Here is an 18,688-nt window from a genome sequence, read left to right on the forward strand (position 1 = left end):
GCGCGCTCCCTTCGACGCGGTGGGCGGGGCCACAGCTGGATTGAGCGTCTCGAGACCTTGTTTTTTCTTATTTAATTAATTAATTTTTGTACAAAATTCATAGAGATGCAATGCATGTGCTTTGGATTAGTGTGTGTAAAACACATATTATGCAAAAAATATACATTTCTAAATTTACTTTAAGACAACAATTATGTTTTCTTTATGTTTTGTTATATATATATATATATATATATATATATATATATATATATATATATATATATATATATATATATATATATATATATATATAAAACATGCATAAAATAGACTTACTGGAGCCAAAATCCATGCAAATTTTCAAAAGTACCACCAAGAGTCGCTGTGACGCCGCATATGAACAACCGTTATTTCAGAAAAAAAAGAAGAAGAAAACGACATTACCCATAGTGCAGCGCGAAGGATCGCTTGCAGGGACCATTCAAATTTAGCCTGATTAAAAATAACGCACATTAAAGTCATGTGATCCAACTTTCACATGAAATCAGCACGATTTTGCAGTTTTAAAACGGGTGAAACCCTTAATATCAGAAATCAGACCCGAGCTCTAATGAAACAGACAGCCAATTAATTTGATAAAAGGAAAAGTCACATAAACGCAGTCAATCAACAGAGCAAATTCACCATTTAAGTATTCATGTTTTTTAACACATACATATATAATAATAATACTGAAACATATTTTAACTGGAAATATTTTTTTCTGTTTTTCGTGAAGGCAGAGGGTTGGGCACGCGCAGCGCGTGTCGAATCATCGATTCATCGTCAGACCGACAAGAACCGGAGACGGAGGACATATACACACCGGATCACCGAGACCCGCGGACACTTATTTGTGGCATATGGTCATATTTATCGGTCATCTGAGATACGAAAGGTGTATATATCATGAGTGAAATATGAAATCGAGAGACATGAGCTCGCGCGCACCGGCCTGATCGCGCGCCGGGCCGATTCAAAATTCACCTCAGAGATTAATCAGCGGTTATTATTACAATTATATTAGTCAGCAGTATTACTATAAGTCGTTAGGCGCTAGATTGTGGTCAAGAGAGCGACAGGAGGTGTGTGTTACAGTAAAAACAGCGATGGATCCGGACACAGCCACAGACTTCACCGTGGAAAACGTGGAAAAGGTAAATATGTACATATTTATTAAATAATGTTATTTAATGTTCATTTACTCTTTGATAAAACATGCAAATGTTGTTGTAAGTTGAGAATATTTTTTGTTGTTTATTAATTATATACACGTATATACTATTTTAAGTCCATTATTTTGTTAAAATATAACCTAATTTATTAACGTAGATTCTTTTTGCTGTAATTAATCTTTATTTTTTAAAACAGTATAAATCAAAGCAGTTCTGCCATGATAAATTATCTGTATAAAAGAGGTTATGGGGTTAAATGTGCTTAATTGTCATGAAAACAGTGTCCCAAGGCACAAAATATTATTTAATAGTCTTAAAAAAACAGCATATCATTTCTCATGACTCTTTTTAAAGCAGTGGTAAAATTTGTCTGTGGTCTTCATGGCCGCTTCTGTGAGATTGACCATGTAGTTGCTTTAGGATCATTACAAATTTGTCATGTTTTAGTTGTTCTCTCTTTATTATCTCTCTGTTTTCGACTGCTTTATTTTCTGCCCAATGTCTGTTACTTTTATGGATCTGTCTATTTTTGAGGGTAGTTTTATCTGTGTATGATTGTAATGCAGCTGATCTCCCATGATCAGGTTACAGATTTGAAACTGGTGTTCAATGTTAGATTGGATTAGAGTAAAGAGAGTGATATTGAGGCATCCGTGAGGATGAGGAGCGGAGAGAGGGTGGTGTCCCGCCCGTCTCATCTCTGCCGGCCGGAGGGTTTCTCATCTTTATCCCAAACACTTTGGCCTGCTCATGTGACACACTCATTATTATTATTATTAGTATTATTATAATAGCTTTTGATCTTGTTAACCGCAAACATGGTGTGTCAGTAATGTATCAGTAATTTCATTTTAATGTAATGCACTCGATTGCTGCTGAAAATAATTTCAAATCGTCCCTCAGTTTGTGTTTACAGTAATGCATGTGTAAGACATTCGGGAGTGTTCAGCAGCACTTATGTTAATTCTTCAATTTAATATGTTAAGATCAATTTCAGCCATGTGCTATTGTTAGTGCAAATGACAAAATAACCTAAATGTAGTTTATTATGTTTTTGAAATGAGTCTCTTATGTACACAAAAACTGCTTTTTAAAATGTAAAATAACCTTTTTCTGATTGAATGTATTTTAAAATGTAATTTATTCCTATACTCAAAGCTGAATATTCAGCATCATTGCTCCAATCTTCACACGATCCTTCAGAAATGATTCTGATTTGCTGATTTGCTGTACAACATACATTGTACACGTTTAAACCAATTTCATATATTTTTTTGGAAACTGTAATTTACTGTCATTCAGAAGTTAACATTCAAAATGTTAAATTAATTATAGGTGACAGTAAAGACATTTATAATGTTACAAAAGGTTTTGATTTAAAACAAGCTTTTAAACTTTCTATTCATCAAAGAATCCTGAAAAAAAGAATTATCCAAAAGAAAACAAAGTTTTCAACATTGATAATAATAAGGATCATTTTTAATAATTGAGTGAAAATATATATCTGCATATTAGAATAATTCCTGAAGGATCATGTGACACTGAAGAGACTTGGATGAATCATCTCTTCAGCTTTGAGATCCTAAAAAGGTGAGCTGATTACTTTAACTCTGTTTCAGATAGAAGATTTAAAAAAAATGTTCTCGCCATTCTTTCACGCTCGTTCTCTCAGCAGCACACACACACAGAGGTCGTTGTGTGTGTTATTGTGTATTGTTCTGGGCCGTGTGATGGTCAGGCGCATCCGTCTGCAGAGGAATACAATAAAACCATTTTAAATCTCCTGGTTAGATATCCAAGCTGACAAAGATGAGAAATGCTCATGTCAGTTATGCACAAAACAATTCAGATTGAGTGATTTGTTACTTGTGGATAACCAGGACTTGTATTTGCTGGAGAGGTTCATTTTTAGATGCAGCGAGATGCTTGACTTTAGAGGTTTTTGATGTGAATGTGTGTGATTATTCACAGAGGGATTCTGGAGTGTGTGTGTGTGTGTGTGTGTGTGTGTGTTGTCATGTTCCACTATTGTGTCTTGATTGGCTCGGCCTTGTTAATTATATCTCTTGGGCTGTGTGCAGAGATTTGGTTGTTAGTGGCGACTTGATATGTTTTTCTAACCACTGTTTGTTCAAACGCTGTGCTTCTTTAGGCTCATACACACGTTTCTGATCTATTAGTGCTGAAAGGTCAAAAAATCTGATAATTTCTACTTTTTTGGAGCCGTTTTCTGTGGTGCTGTTCCTCATTGTTGCTCAGGATTCAGATCATTTCTGATTATCTATCTCTGACTCAATGGGAATTATTGTTTTCACGGTACCAAAATTTCAGTCTTCAGTACCGATACCAAAGCAAAACACAAAAATATGCTAAAAAAAAAAAAAAAATTACTAAAAATAAAACCAATGCCATTCTTTATACTTATTTATAATTGTGTTAAAAAAATTCTACAAGTAATATAATTATGAAAAACAAGTAAACAAGGATTCTTTTAATTAAATTTAAACACATTTTATTTTTTGGTAAACAAAGGGGATTTGCTATTAAAACATGGAAGAAATATTGTGTGATTTATTTCTTAAAAAAATAATTTTTTATTAATTTTTTCAACAGTAGTAGCAGTATCACATACATTCTACTAAATTATAGTAATATTTCTAGCACAATGCCTCTATGTAAAAATGTACTTTTATTTTGACACTGATTTTACTCAAATGAAACAGTAAAATGTCTGTGAAGTAACACAGAACAGTTCTGGTGATGTAGTTTATGTATTTATGTCCTCATTGAGACAGATGGCAGATGCTGAAATGACTGCAAGAGGAACGCGCTTCAGTCTATGTAGTAAACAAACCATTCATTCATTCACAGAGAGACGCGCAGACCATGCAGGATTTATATTTCAACCAACTTTTGCAGCCTAACATTTACAGATACTGGTTCATATGGAGATTTGATTTGATTAATTTATGCAGACTTTGACAAATTCCATGACTGTCCATATTAAAATGTAAGTTTAATTTTCATGACTGGATTTTGAGATTCCGTCTGCGTTTTCTGCTTCGCGGAAATCATAGCACTGTATGCATCAAGAACCGGGTTGACCAGGTACTCGGTACCACCGGTACTTAAAGAAACCTGGTACCGTGACATTTTAATTTTTTTAGTACCGACTTGGTACTGAAGTACTGGGTCTTTTGACAACACTAATGGGAATGAATCTCAAAACACAAAAATTCTGATATGTAAAATTCACACATGGCTGATAATGTCAGAACAGCTGTTCCTGATCACTCCAGATGGGCTGTTGAACACAGTCCCAAAAATCCTTAAGTGTCTGGCTTCACGCAGTGTTTGGGAGTCATGGTGAACAGGTTCTGAATTGTCCACCGGGAAACAAGGCGATCACAAAATACTAAGCTGAAAAATCTGTTTTTCTGAGGAACAGCTAGTCATTGAATTTTGAATGTTTGTGAGCTTCATAGCGTCAACAATGTATATATTAGATGTCTTTATTGTATATTAGACTTTCTTTTTTTTTTGGTTTATTTGGCAATTTATAAACTTTCCTTTTGTTATTTTTTTATTTTCCTTTTATATAATTTTTTTATTTAGCTTTTATTTTATTTATTTAGATATTTATTATTCATTTATATTTATATGCATGTTTATTACGTTTTTTTATATTTACATATTTATTTAGATATTTATCTTTTGTTTATTTAATTTATTTTAAGCAGCTGTTGCATTTTTTTATTTATTTTTTTTGCATTTTAACTTCCAAATTACTGGTTAAAGTTTTACCACTTTATTTATTGAATTACTTTAGTATTTAAAATATATTTTTATTAAGAACTTTTAAATTTACATATGTAAATATAAATAATATAAATATATATGTTTATTTTTTTATTGTTTGTTTGATTTTTGTAACTTAATTTATTCATTTATTTCCTTTTTTATTCATGTTTTTTTTAAGTAACATATATATATATATGACTGGTCAGTTTGTGAAGGTGTAGTTTTGTGCATGCCTATTGGTCACACCTGCTTTTTTTATTATTATTTATATCCAGTTTCTGACTTACCTGTCCTTACTTGCTTAAGCCCCTTTCACACTGCACGTCGGACCCGCAATATTCCCGTAACATTGCCTGGTCGCGTTCTGTGTGAAAGCAACCACGTCCCGGAATTGATTACCGAATCGAACCCGGGTCGGGGACATAGTAACATTGCGGTAATCGATCCGGAACGAGCGCTGTGTGAACAAAAGCCAGATCTAATTCCGTATCGAAGTGATGACCCGCGTTATCGCGCGACTCTTTTACCGGCTGTTTTGAAGGAAGATCAACATTCGCGACGAAAACATATGTGCAAACTGTAATGAAGCAGAAATCAGTTAGTTCCTCACTTTCCGCGCTGATGCCAAGATCGTTTGCTTGCTTCAGTTAAAGTATAACGTGCCAAGCGTTGTCGACTCGTACATTACACGTCACGCGCTGATGTCACGTGTCGTTACGGGATCTTCAAGGGTTGTGTGTGAAAGCACGCACATATACCGGGTCATCACTGGCAGTGTGAAAGTGCCAAATCTAGCGACCAGGGAACAATTACAGGAACACTTTACCCCTGTATTTGCCGGAATGGCAGTGTGAAAGGGGCTTTAGTGTTTGATCCCGAACATCTTGTCCTGTCTCAGTGGGTGGTTCTTAGCAGACTTTATACTGATAGTCCAGATACAGACAATGCCTGTAGCGTAGCTCATAGAATCAGATTAAACAAGTGGTTAATAGACGTCTGGGTAAAATGGATCCTACAGAATGAGTGAGTCATCACACATAGACAAGATCGGATGCGGTAACCATGTCAGTGGAGCAAAGTCATCCAGCGCTGGTCTTTAAGAATGAGTTAGTGCAGAATGGATGGTTGCCATAGAAACTCTGATTTCAAAAGATGTAGCCATGTGCTTAAACAGACATTTGTACCATATTTACTTTAGTCTGTTCTTCCTTTGTACCGAAGTATAAGGATTCCAAGCATCTATGGCGTTCTGACCGCACAGACACACACACACACACACACACACACAACACATACACACACACACACACACACACACACACACACACACACACACACACACACACGTGTCACCTGGTTTACTCTGACAGATGGCAGCTTCTCAGGGGGTTTCTGATGTGCTGTGACACACAGATCGAATTCCTCTCTGATCTTCCTTCATTTGTATCTTATATGATTACAGTTTTTTGTTGTTGTCTGCCTCATTTAGACATTTGGGATGTAGATAGATATTTTGGGTAATGACAATATATCTGTATGATTTTTCTTTTCGTGAAATTAATACATTTATTTAGCAAGGATGCATTACATTGATCAAAAGTCACAGTAAAAAACATTTATGATGTTACAAAAGATTTCTATTTGAAATACATGCTGATATTTAGCTCTTTCTATTCATAGAACAATTCAGAATTTCCACTAATACTGTTTTCAAAATTAATAGTAATAAAAATTGACATGCTATTAAAGTTTTTATTTATTTTGAAACAGTTTGTCATAAGCCCTATTCGGACGGGACTAGTTTTACAGGGGGTCGTTAGAGATATCTGCGTTTCACAGACGTACTTGGTGATTTTAATCCCGTCCGAATCTGCCACGTCTGTGTTTTTCTCACACAACTTCTGTGATAATTCCAGAGCAAATTACCTACCGTTTTTCAGCAAACTCAGTGATCCTCTGTGAAAACTAATCCCGTCCGAATGCGAATGTCTGTGATTGCCGGTGATATTTTATTTCACAACGCGTCTCCTTGTGTGTTTTGGCCAACGTGAATTACCGTAGATGCTCTTACCGCGCGGATGTTTGATGTATTTGCTTAGCAGCAAATAAATAATAATAAAAAAATAATACAAATAATAAAATCAAGAGCAAGATCGCGTTAACTGTTAATACCGGCTATTGTAATATCAGCATCAGGTAAGATTACTCGCGTTCATTTATTTACTCAGTTACATAATGTTTTAATTACATTTAATAAAAAAAAATAAAAAAGGAAAACAAGTTAAACTAAAGGAACCACACATTAACATGGTTTTGCTATACTAGCCATTTAGTATTTATTGTGTAATAATACTAAGGCAATCATTCTGAATGAATGCAATGCACGCATACAGAGCGCGTGATCTCTGTGACGCCCAGATGCACAAATCAGACCCTCCCACCTCTGTAATAAACACAGAGATGTTAGTCCCGTCCGAATTGGTACATGAAAATCACAGACGTCAGGTGGTAAGAATCGAAACTCAAACGTAGTTTAGAAAACTAGTCCCGTCCGAATAGTGCTTTAGTTTCAGTTTTCATTTTAATTGAAATTTAGTTTTTTATCATTTTTTTGTGTAAAAATTAATACAATAATTTTTTTTATTTTAGTTTGTCATTTAGTATATTCTAGAATTTTTAATACATTTTTCAGTTTGTTTATTTTAAGAAACAAAAAAAAAACATTTTAATTTCAGTGAATGTTTATTTTAAGTGACTTTTTTATGGTTTTAATTTTGTTTTTATTTTAGTTAACTATCATAACCCTCTCTCTTTTGCAGCAAATCAGCATATTAACATGATTTCTGAAGGATCATGTAACACTGAACATTGTAATAATGATGCTGAAAATCCAGCTTTGATCACAGGAACAAATTCTATTTTAAAATAAAATTAGGGCTGTCAGTAAATTAAAATATTTAATTGCAATTAATCAAGTTAACTCGTGATTAATTGCAACTTATTAGCACATTTTTCTGTTCTAAATGTGATACTTTTCAAGTTTTTAGTACTCTAATCATCATGGGCATGGACAAATAAGGATGCTTTATGCAATATATGTTTATTATTAATACCATTAACATAGAGCTTCAAAAGACTAGACATGTTTCAAAGGTCATAGATGTTTTTCAGAGTACTTGTTCATGTCTATTAGACAAATGAAAAAAAGAACATAGAAATGCCAGATTCCCATTACTTCTCTTTATTTTCACTGAGCAGTTTACTTACACAAGCCTGTTTACATTTCTGAACGACTGGGCAGCTCACATGCAAAAAAATATATATTTTTTTATCATTACATTTGTTTGCACACAAACTGTATTTTGATGCAGATATATTTTAAATAAAACTGTTTTCATTTATATATTTTACTGTTTCTGTTGTCAGACAATTGAAAGAATATATAATAGTGACTGAAACATGACCTATTAAGATGACTAGCTTTCCCTTCCAAGATGTTAATCTGCACAAAAATCCTGATTTATAATCGAGCCATCGTCTGATGAAATCAGATAGCCTACACATGAGATAAAGACAATGGCTGGGCTGTGATTTGGGTTATACTTGCATGTAAAATTAGAGAAGCAATAGAAAATGTGTTTTACCAGAAAGCGCTGGTCCTCTCATCTGCTCGCTCAACAGAGCAGACGCAGAGAAAGAGGTGTGTGTGCTGGAAAGAGAGACCTTGAGTCTCAGAAACTAAATAAGCTTTGGACAAACCCTAAAGATTTGTTGCTAGGTGCATTTAAAAAAAAATAAATAAAAAAGTTTGGCAAAGGGGTCTGAAAAGTCACTAAAGTTGATAACACTGTGCATCTCCATTTCTCTACGGGTTAGGCCATGGGTCAAACAGAAAATGCATGCTGTGTTAATAAAATCATTGCTGTTAAAATTAATTTGGGTTAACGTTAATTTTGACAGCCCTATTTAAAATATTATTTCAAATATTAAATACAAATGTTACTTAATTATTTTAAATGTAAAATATTAAAATAGAAATCACAATATTACTGTTTTTACAGTATTTCAGATCAAATACATTTTAATAAGATAGATAGATAGATAGGTAATGTATTTTTATGGTAAACACTGGACAGACGTTGCTTAATTTTTTTTGCTGAATGAGTATGTCATTATTAGCTGTGTTATTTGCCCTTCCACCATATTAAATTCTTCACCTGCATAAATTATGTCATGAGTTTCATGCGTCAGCAGTTTTTATACCTGGAGCATCACTTTAACTGCACATGCTTTCATACACTTGTCTGCTAAACTGCCCCGCAGGAACCCCAGGGTTAATAAAGCATTATTAGTTTGTATCCATGTGCTCCATAATGGCCAGAGTGCAATGCTCACTGGGTAAAACTGTGTTTCTCGCTCTCTGTGTCTCTTTCAGGCCCTGCATCAACTCTATTATGATCCCAACATTGAGAACAAGAACCTGGCTCAGAAATGGCTGATGCAGGCTCAAGTGTCTCCTCAGGCCTGGCAGTTCTGTTGGGTTTTACTAAGACCAGAGAAGGTAAGAACATCCTGTTCTCATCCCCTCCTTTTCCACCAGTGCTCTGCTTGTCCTTGTCCAAGTTAAATGGGTTGGGAATGCCTGTTCAGAATGACTTTCAGTCTTGTGTACACGTATCAGATGTCGTCGGCGGTTGCATTGCAGTGGTGATCGTTGCATCAACTAAGCCTCACCTACAGGGTGTTCTGTGTTCTGTGTAGCATTTTCTCCTAAAACACACCCAAAAAAGTGATATTTTTCTGTCTCCTCCAGGATTCTTAAATGTGTTTCAATTTAAACATCAGTAAGGTTTTTATAACTCAACCTGATTATTAAAAAGATTTTTACATCACTGTAATGAGAATATGAGGACCAGAAATGTGTTTGAGATTTTTACTCCATACGGATTAATTTTACAGCTGATCACACAGCAGCAGAAATTAACGTGACAACAGCCATAGTGCCCTCCACTAATAAATCTGCATGAGTGTCTCTGTGTGAATGAATGACACATTATTTTTGGCCATATCACCCAGCCCTTTAGTAGTGACGCAGCAGTTGAAAAGCACTGATCACAAACTCTGTGCCAACTAATGATGCAAGAGGGATTTATATGCTGTGTACGTCTCATCTGATTTCTTCTCCAAGGAATCTATTAAAGAGAAAGACAATCAAAGACTGTGTCTCTTCCTTCATCTCCGCAGGTTCCAGAGATCCAATACTTCGGCGCCAGCGCCCTTCACACCAAGATCTCCCGCTACTGGAGCGACATCCCCGCCGAGCAGTACGAAACGCTCAAAACGCAGCTGTTTTCTCAGATCGCTCGCTTTGCCTCCGGCTCTAAGATCGTCTTGACCCGCCTGTGCGTGGCGCTTGCGTCCCTCGCCCTCAACATGATGCCCGAGGCCTGGCCGGGTGCCGTCTCGGAGATGGTGCGCATGTTTCAGGAGGAAGGAGGTCAGGTGGACGGTCGTGCCCGCTGTTTGGCCCTGTTGGAGCTCCTTACAGTTCTCCCCGAGGAGTTCCAGACCAGCCGGCTGCCGCAGTACCGTAAGGGACAGGTGCGGGGCGCTCTGGGCCGCGAGTGGACGGCCGTTTACCCGCTTCTGCAGCAGCTGTTACGGCAGCCGGACTCTCCGCCGCTGGTGAAGGCCCGTGTGCTCAAGTGTCTGTCGAGCTGGGTTCTCCTGGACGTTCCTCTGAACGAGAGCGAAGGATTGGTCGAGGCCAGTTTCACAGCGCTGGCGGATCCGGAGCTGTTCGATACGGCTGTGGAGGCCATCGTCAACACCATCTCACAGCCCGACTCACAGAGGTCAGCATTAAATACTGCAATGAAGTGAGAGAGTTGTATGAAATGATACAAAACCTGTTGGGGTTAAACATGTACAAAACACCAGGGGCCTGTACCATGAAGCTAGATTAGCTGGCTAGCAAGGTTAGTTTCATGTTAGTTTGCACCAATCCTGGGTTTAGGTACCACGTTCATTCATTGGCATAGTAGCTTACAATCTATGGCTAACCTGCTCCGGGGCAGGTTATGTTCTGGGTTAGAGATCTCAAACTGAAGGTGAACCAATCAGATGTGAGAGAAGTGACACATGTCTGACACAAAGTCACTCCAGTTTATCTTGCTCCAAATTAAAGGTCACTAATGCTAAAAAGAAAAAAAACAGTTTGGCTTTAATAATAATTAAAATTAATATACAATATAATACAATAATTAATGGGGCGGCAGTGGCTCAGTGGTCCATGTAGTTTGTCTACAAACCGGAAGGTTGGTGGTTCAATCCCCGGCTCCACCTGACCAAGTGTCGAGGTGTCCTTGAGCAAGACACCTAACCCCAGCTGCTCCCGACGAGCTGGATGGCGCCTTGAATGGCTGTGTGTGAATGAGTGAGTGGATGGGTGAATGTGAGGCAAAATTGTAAAGCGCTTTGGATGGCCATGTGGTCTGTTGAAAGCGCTATATAAATGCAGTCCATTTACCATTAAAAAAAAAAAATTGGGAAGTCGTGGCCTAATGGTTAGAGGGTTGGACTCCCAATCGAAGGGTTGTGGGTTCTAGTCTCGGGCTGGACGGAATTGTGGGTGGGGGGAGTGCATGTACAGTTCTCTCTCCACCTTCAATACCACGACTTAGGTGCCCTTGACCAAACTGCTCCCCGGGCGCCGCAGCATAAATGGCTGCCCACTGCTCCGGGTGTGTGCTCACAGTGTGTGTGTGTGCTCACTGCTCTGTGTGTGTGCATTTCGGATGGGTTAAATGCAGAGCACAAATTCTGAGTATGGGTCACCATACTTGGCTGAACTTCACTCACTCACTCACTCACAATTACTGAGTCATTTTATGATTTATATAATTATTGTGATTCATATTATTATTATAATTTATCTATTAAACACAAGTTATTTTATTTTAATAGTTATAAATTGTTTATTTTAAATAAATATGAATCTATACAGATCATGTAATATAAATAAGTTGTAGTATTGCACTATTTAAAAAACAAAAAATGACCTTACATGTTCGAGTCTCTATCGCTGTATATTTTCAAATATATAAACTAACTTAACAAGTTTCACTTGTCAATGCACTGATAGAGCAAGAAAATTTATTTTATTTGTCCTCCTTCATATTCTTCAATCTCTTAACCTTTAGCAAAATTTTTAACCTTTAGTTTTGAATCTCGCTGGGTCTCTCGCGAGAAGTAAATCAAACATGCTTTGTGTTGCAAGACTCGTGATTGGCTGTTCGCCAGTGATGTCACACATTCATGTGCATGCGCTCCACAAACTCAGGATCAAAGCCTGAGTTGACAAAGAAAGTTGATGATCAGCATCAAGGTACCAACAAAGCCGGATTGGAGAGGTTTGGTTTTGTCAACTCAAAACTTATCCTGTAACTCTGAATTTGTTCAGCTACCATTAGTGTTGGGCGATATGGTCATTCTTCAAACGGTCTTATCGTCAGCCCGTGAGATCGACGATACACATTTTGATGTCACGTGTCTTTACATTCTAGGTAATCACTGGCAGTGTGAAAGTGCAAAATCTAGCGACCCGGGAACAATTGCCAGGACACATTAACCATGTATTTTTGGGAATCGCAGTGTTAAAGGGGCTTTGCATTCATATAGATACATCAGTACATGCAGAATTGTGAACGACATGTTAAAGAAAGAGAGAGAAATGGTCTGAGGGAGAACAAACACAGGTGAGATGAAAGTGACTGATGCAGAGAGAGAGAGAGAGAGAGAGAGAGAGAGAGGGGTGGAAGGGAGACAGAAACAAAGGCAAATTGAAACACAGTCACATCAGAGGAGGAGGGGGGGGGGGCTGGCGGCGGCAGATTTATTTCAAGGATGGCTGGCGTTTCCATGGAGACAGAGCGATGGAGCGATGTCTTACGCTCTGTTTGGTACCCACCCCCCCCTCACTGAAAGCCAGAGCCAGCGGATGCTGAGGACCAACCTTTAGAGGTGAACACATCCTCCACTGTGGAAAGCTGCTGGTGCAAGGTTAAAGTGCTTCTGCTCTGATGAAGACAGTCTGATGCTGTAGTTCAATAGTTCCTACAGGTGTCTCGCACACGGTTACGGCTGAGTTCACTTTGTAGCACACAAGGGAGCTGATTTAGGATGGGTGACCTTTAGAGGGAGATTTCGATTTTTCATGAGAGGTTTTGCTGAAAGGCTGATTGGAAGCAATTTTTTTCACTCTATGTGTGGAGTAGTGATTCATAGAAATATATTTATTTTTAACAGGCAATGAAGAGTTGCGGGGGGCTGTTGTTTTATACCTAACTTAATGATTTAGTTATTTTAAAAATTCATTTAAATAGCTGAAAACTCCAAATAAGCTCTCTAAACTGCCCGAGTGAGCATTATTTTTGCTTGCTTGAATTCTTTGCCTTTCTTCTAGATTAGGATTTCTAAAACTAGGGTTTCTTTGTTGATGAAAAGCTATTAATTAATTTAATATATATATATATATATATATATATATATATATATATATATATATATATATATATATATATATATATATATATATATATATATATATATATATATATAAACTTAGTAAAAAGGTAAAATATTTTATTTGTTGACCTGAAACACATGTGATCATTAACCAACCTCAGAAAATTATGATGTGTTGTTAAATTATTGAAATATTAATTTAAAATCTCAGGGATAGTTGGGAAAAAAAAATCTCAGGAATAGTGCATGTTATGACTTCCAAAGGAACTAAAATTGGATCTGGATTGATTGACTGATTAATTAATTTGTTTATTTAGTGAATTGATCAATATCTGGTTTACTGGAGCTCATGAAGTCTAGAATAATTTTTTTTGCTGCATGAATAACAACAAAAGAAAAGCATGTGAAATTTTTATTCTATTCTATTCTATTTTAGTTTGTTCTATTCCCCAATGATAAATATATATATGTGAAATTGGTGATCATAAAATTATCACAATTGATTAGAAAAAATGCAATCTACACATGGCTGAATAACTTTATAAGCCATCCTAAACCGAATATTAACAGAGTTATGAATTTTAAGAAAGTTATGAATATTAAGAAATTCTCCAGCTCATTTTAATTACAGACATAATTAAACTGTGAATTAATTCCTCCCGTTGACAGCGCTGAATAATTAATCAGTATAATTAATGTATCAATTTATTAATCCATCATTCAGTTATTTCACCTTCATTTTACAATGTAATGATTGAATGGATGTGTGTTGCTGTTATATTGTGATCTGCTGGAGTTCACTCTCAAACACCCAGATCTCAGCGTGAGGTGCTTTGAATTCAGTTCGGCTGGTGTGTCACCTGCTCTTAAAGGTCAGATCAATGATTCTCCATTGATTTCCGTTATTCATTTCACCTTTGTCCTTTTCTCCATCATGCCTGTGTCTCGTCCTCTCTCGCCATCCTCCGTCTCCATCCCCTCATCGCCTCCTCTCACTGTTTAAACACATTACAATCAAGCCTCTCGGGAGGATGCCATTGGACCAAATGCATCCTGTTGCCAGGCAACTCATTTCATCTGTCTCCTGGTGTTTGAGGGTAATTACACGGAGAGGGAGCGTCTGTGTCTGTAGAAGCACAGCGAAATATCACAAGAGATCGTTTGAGGTGCTCGGATGAAACGAACTCAAATTAGTTAGTCTGAGAGACAAGATGACACAAACAAAGATGAGAAACTCAGCCTGCATGTTGTGGTTATGACGCATGATATAATCCGCGATTATTCATTTTAACACTGACTAGCTGACTAGTCATATGAAGAAATTTAAATGGTTATTCAATAAAAATCGTGCCGTGGATCGTTTTAAAGCACGCACGAGAGCAGTAGTGATGTCTGATTTGATAATGAATGTATGTTGTGTCAGTGACTGGCAGTGACATCTGTGTGAATCTTCCTGATGGTGTTGAAAGCCCTCCTTGACCTTGAATGTGATTGATGTGATTATTTATTTATTTAGAGCCTATTCTAGTAAAAGCATCTTATACCAGAATGCATAAATAAATACAGTCGCCAGAGACACAGCCTCAGCAGCCATTAGATCGATTAAACCAGGAAGGACAAGGTCACACGGCAAAGAAACGCTGAGCTTTATAGAGGCCCTGTCATACGTATAGGCAAGGGGCTTGACTAATTTACTAGTTGCCCCAACTACCTGTTTTGTATATGTTAGTTTGGATTTTTTTTTGCTGCACTTATTTTGTATACAAGTAAAATATAACGTATATTTTGTATTACATATATTGTACCGATGCTCACTAGGGTAGCATTATTTTGATCAAAATACAATAAAAAATTACATTATTAAATATTATAATTAGTATTATAATAAAATATTATATTAAAAATATTATTATAATTTTACCATAATAAAAATAACAGTTTTCTTTGTTTATTTAAAAAAAAATTATATTTTTTTTGTGAAGGATATGCAGAATTTTTAGCAACATCACTCCCTTCTAATACGCTTTCATTCTAAAAAGCTCTTTGATGACTAGAAAGAACATTATTCATTAAATTGATAAATATTATTTTCTTTTTGTGGCATTGATAAATACAATTTTTATCAGTTTAATGCATCTTTGAATAGAAGTATCAATTACCCTGAACTTTTAAATGGTAGTGTATTTGTTTGGGTTTGTTCTGCCAAAAATTTGCTATTTCTTTATTGTTTTCCCTCCTGTCAATGTTTAAACACGTTTGAACATGAAATTTGTCTAGCACTGAAATCTGCAGCTGAAATCAAGCTGCATGGCATGAAATGTCAAAACTCCAGGCAGAAGATAATTAATATTTAATACAATAATGTAGAGCAGGATTTGACTTGACTCATCTTTGATTCCTTTAGAGTTTGACATTAGTATGTTGAAACAGTAAATGTTGTATTGTCCATCTTAGATGTTTTCATCCCAGTGCATCCTGTGATTGTGTCACCTGTAAAGGATGCATGCGATACTACATAATTTTGGACTGAATCTAGTATCTCTGAAAGCAACATAAGGTTGCTGCCTGCTGTTAGGAACAGCCTTCACATTGTTGCCTGCGATGCTTTCAGATTCTGCCAACTCACTGGGTTTTGGAACAGATCTTGTGTTTACATACTGTAGTACATCAGTATCTTATTTCAAGAAAAGAGTGAGAAAAATCGTGTTTTCCATGATATGACACCCTTAAAGTTCTTCTGTGTGGTTAAGTGTGCTTTTGGCAGCAGCTCTCCGATTCAGCACTGCAAAATAATAAATAAAAAATGAAACCTACCGAACTGTGAAACATCTCCCTGGTATGTCATACAGATTCCTTTATAATTTATCATTATCATATTACATCACAATCTCTGAAATATCATCTCATTTTGTACTCTCTGAAAGGGAATGAGCTTTTGATCTTGTTTTATTGTGATAGTAAACAAATGAATTTATTATTATGATCACGTTGATATAGGTTTGTTGATTATTAGTTGGATGGATGGATGGATAGATAGATCGATAGATAGATAGATAGATAGATAGATATGTGATCAATGTGTGATAGATAGATAGATAGATAGATATGTGTGTCGATAGATAGATAGATCGATCGATGTGTGTTAGATCGATGTGTGATAGATCGATGTGTGATAGATAGATAGATAGATAGATAGATAGATAGATAGATAGATAGATAGATAGATAGATAGAGATCGATCGATCGATCGATGTGTGATGGATGGATGGATGAATAGATAAATAGATAGATAGATAGATAGATAGATAAATGTGTGATGGATGGATGGATGAATAGATAGATGGATAGATTTGTGATGAAGGATAGATAGATAGATAGATAGATAGATAGATAGATAGATAGATGTGTGATGGATGGATGGATGAATAGATAGATAGATAGATGTGTGATGGATGGATGGATGAATAGATAGATAGATAGATTTGTGATGAAGGATAGATAGATAGATAGATAGATAGATAGATAGATAGATAGATGTGTGATGGATAGATAGATAGATAGATAGATAGATAGATAGATGTGTGATGGATGGATGGATGAATAGATAGATAGATAGATAGATAGATAGATAGATAGATAGATAGATAGATTTGTGATGAAGGATAGATAGATAGATAGATAGATAGATAGATAGATAGATAGATAGATAGATAGATAGATAGATAGATTTGTGATGAAGGATAGATAGATAGATAGATGTGGGATGGATGGATGGATGTGTGATCAATGTGAGATAGATAGATAGATAGATAGATAGATAGATAGATAGATAGATAGATCGTTCTTTTATAGTAGTTTTATTTATTTTTTGCTACAAATTAAATTAAACTGATTTGAGTCAAATGTGTTTAAAAACAAGCGATTTTTTTTGTCCACCGATCTGAGTAAAGCCTAATGGAGGAGTATTTAAGGGTTTAACAGTGGAGATTTTGCTCTTTGTGGTTATATGAAGCACTCGGATGTGTCTGTCGAGTGCTGAGCCTCAGACAAGCCTGTAATGAGCTGCCGTTCATACTTTTTCTTTGTCCGTTGCTCGTTAACATTTCCACTCATGTGTCCTTCCTGCTGTTGACACCAAAACGAGGATGAGACGACAGAGAGAGAGAGAGAGAGCTTGAGGACAGATTGTTCCAGAAACGCTGAGGTGGCAGCAGGAGTGAGGAACATGACAGAAGTTGATGTGGGAATGAGGTAACAGCTGTAGACAAATGAAGGCAAGAGAGATGATTTCAAGAGAAGAGAAACCATACATTGTGCAGTTTAGAGCTAATGTTGTTTGATGTGTTTTTGTCATTAAGGGAATGTGTGAAGTAAATTAGCCAAGCAAGTTGAAAACCACTGGATCACGTGAAATCAGTGCACGGGTAAACCTTCCCTTTAAGAGTGTGTTTTATCAAGGGCACTGATTAGATTAAAGGAAGAGTTCACCTAAAATGTAAACTTTTTGATAATGTACGCACACGCAATGCCAACAAGATATAGATGAGTTGGTTTCTTCATCAGAACAGATTTGGAGAAATGTAGCATCACATCACTTCCAAGCAGCTGATAAAAACATCACATAAACCACAAGTAATCCACACCACTGAAATACATTAATTAATGTCATGCTAAGCAAAAATCTGTGTTTGTAAGAAAAAGTTGTCCCAAAATTTACACTCTTAATAAAAATTCCTGGTCCTATTGTTAATGATTCGTTACATCTTATTTTACAGGAATTTTTTTTTTATAAAAAAATTTAATCCACCTCTGAAATGGCTTTCATTTTCAGCTTATATCACCTGTGCTAGCAACTTTTCACCCTCTTTTTCCACCATATTTTTCTTGACATCTACATTATGCATTTGGCCGACACTTTTATCCAAAACAAATTGCAGTGCGTTCAAACTATGCTTATCACACATAGAGCACGGCAGTTATGACAGATTTTCGTAGGCCATCTTGGAAGTTAGAATCACTCTGGTTCCCCTCGTCAACAATTTTTCTATTAGCTTTTGGATAATTTCAGAAAATAAGTCTGTGACCAACAAGCCTTTGTTCATCATGATCATCTTCACAACTTCTATGAATTTTGTAGCCGAGATACAGTCGCCAGAAGTAAAGCT

The 18,688-nt window shown here is 36.2% G+C and overlaps 1 protein-coding gene across 1 annotated transcript in view; it reads left to right on the plus strand.

The window, feature by feature from the left end:
• The first annotated feature begins 779 nt into the window (after nt 1–779).
• LOC113037898 (importin-13-like) overlaps nt 780–18,688 on the plus strand; it is a 29,026-nt gene continuing 11,117 nt past the window's right edge. Inside the window, exons 1-3 of the mRNA XM_026195222.1 lie at nt 780–1,178; nt 9,433–9,558; nt 10,242–10,852. Of these exons, the coding sequence (XP_026051007.1) occupies nt 1,131–1,178; nt 9,433–9,558; nt 10,242–10,852 (785 nt within the window). The 5' untranslated portion in view covers nt 780–1,130. The remainder of the gene's footprint in view (nt 1,179–9,432; nt 9,559–10,241; nt 10,853–18,688) is intronic.

Source organism: Carassius auratus, chromosome 20 (genome assembly GCF_003368295.1).
Source record: "Carassius auratus strain Wakin chromosome 20, ASM336829v1, whole genome shotgun sequence".
In the NCBI taxonomy this organism is placed as follows: domain Eukaryota; kingdom Metazoa; phylum Chordata; class Actinopteri; order Cypriniformes; family Cyprinidae; genus Carassius; species Carassius auratus.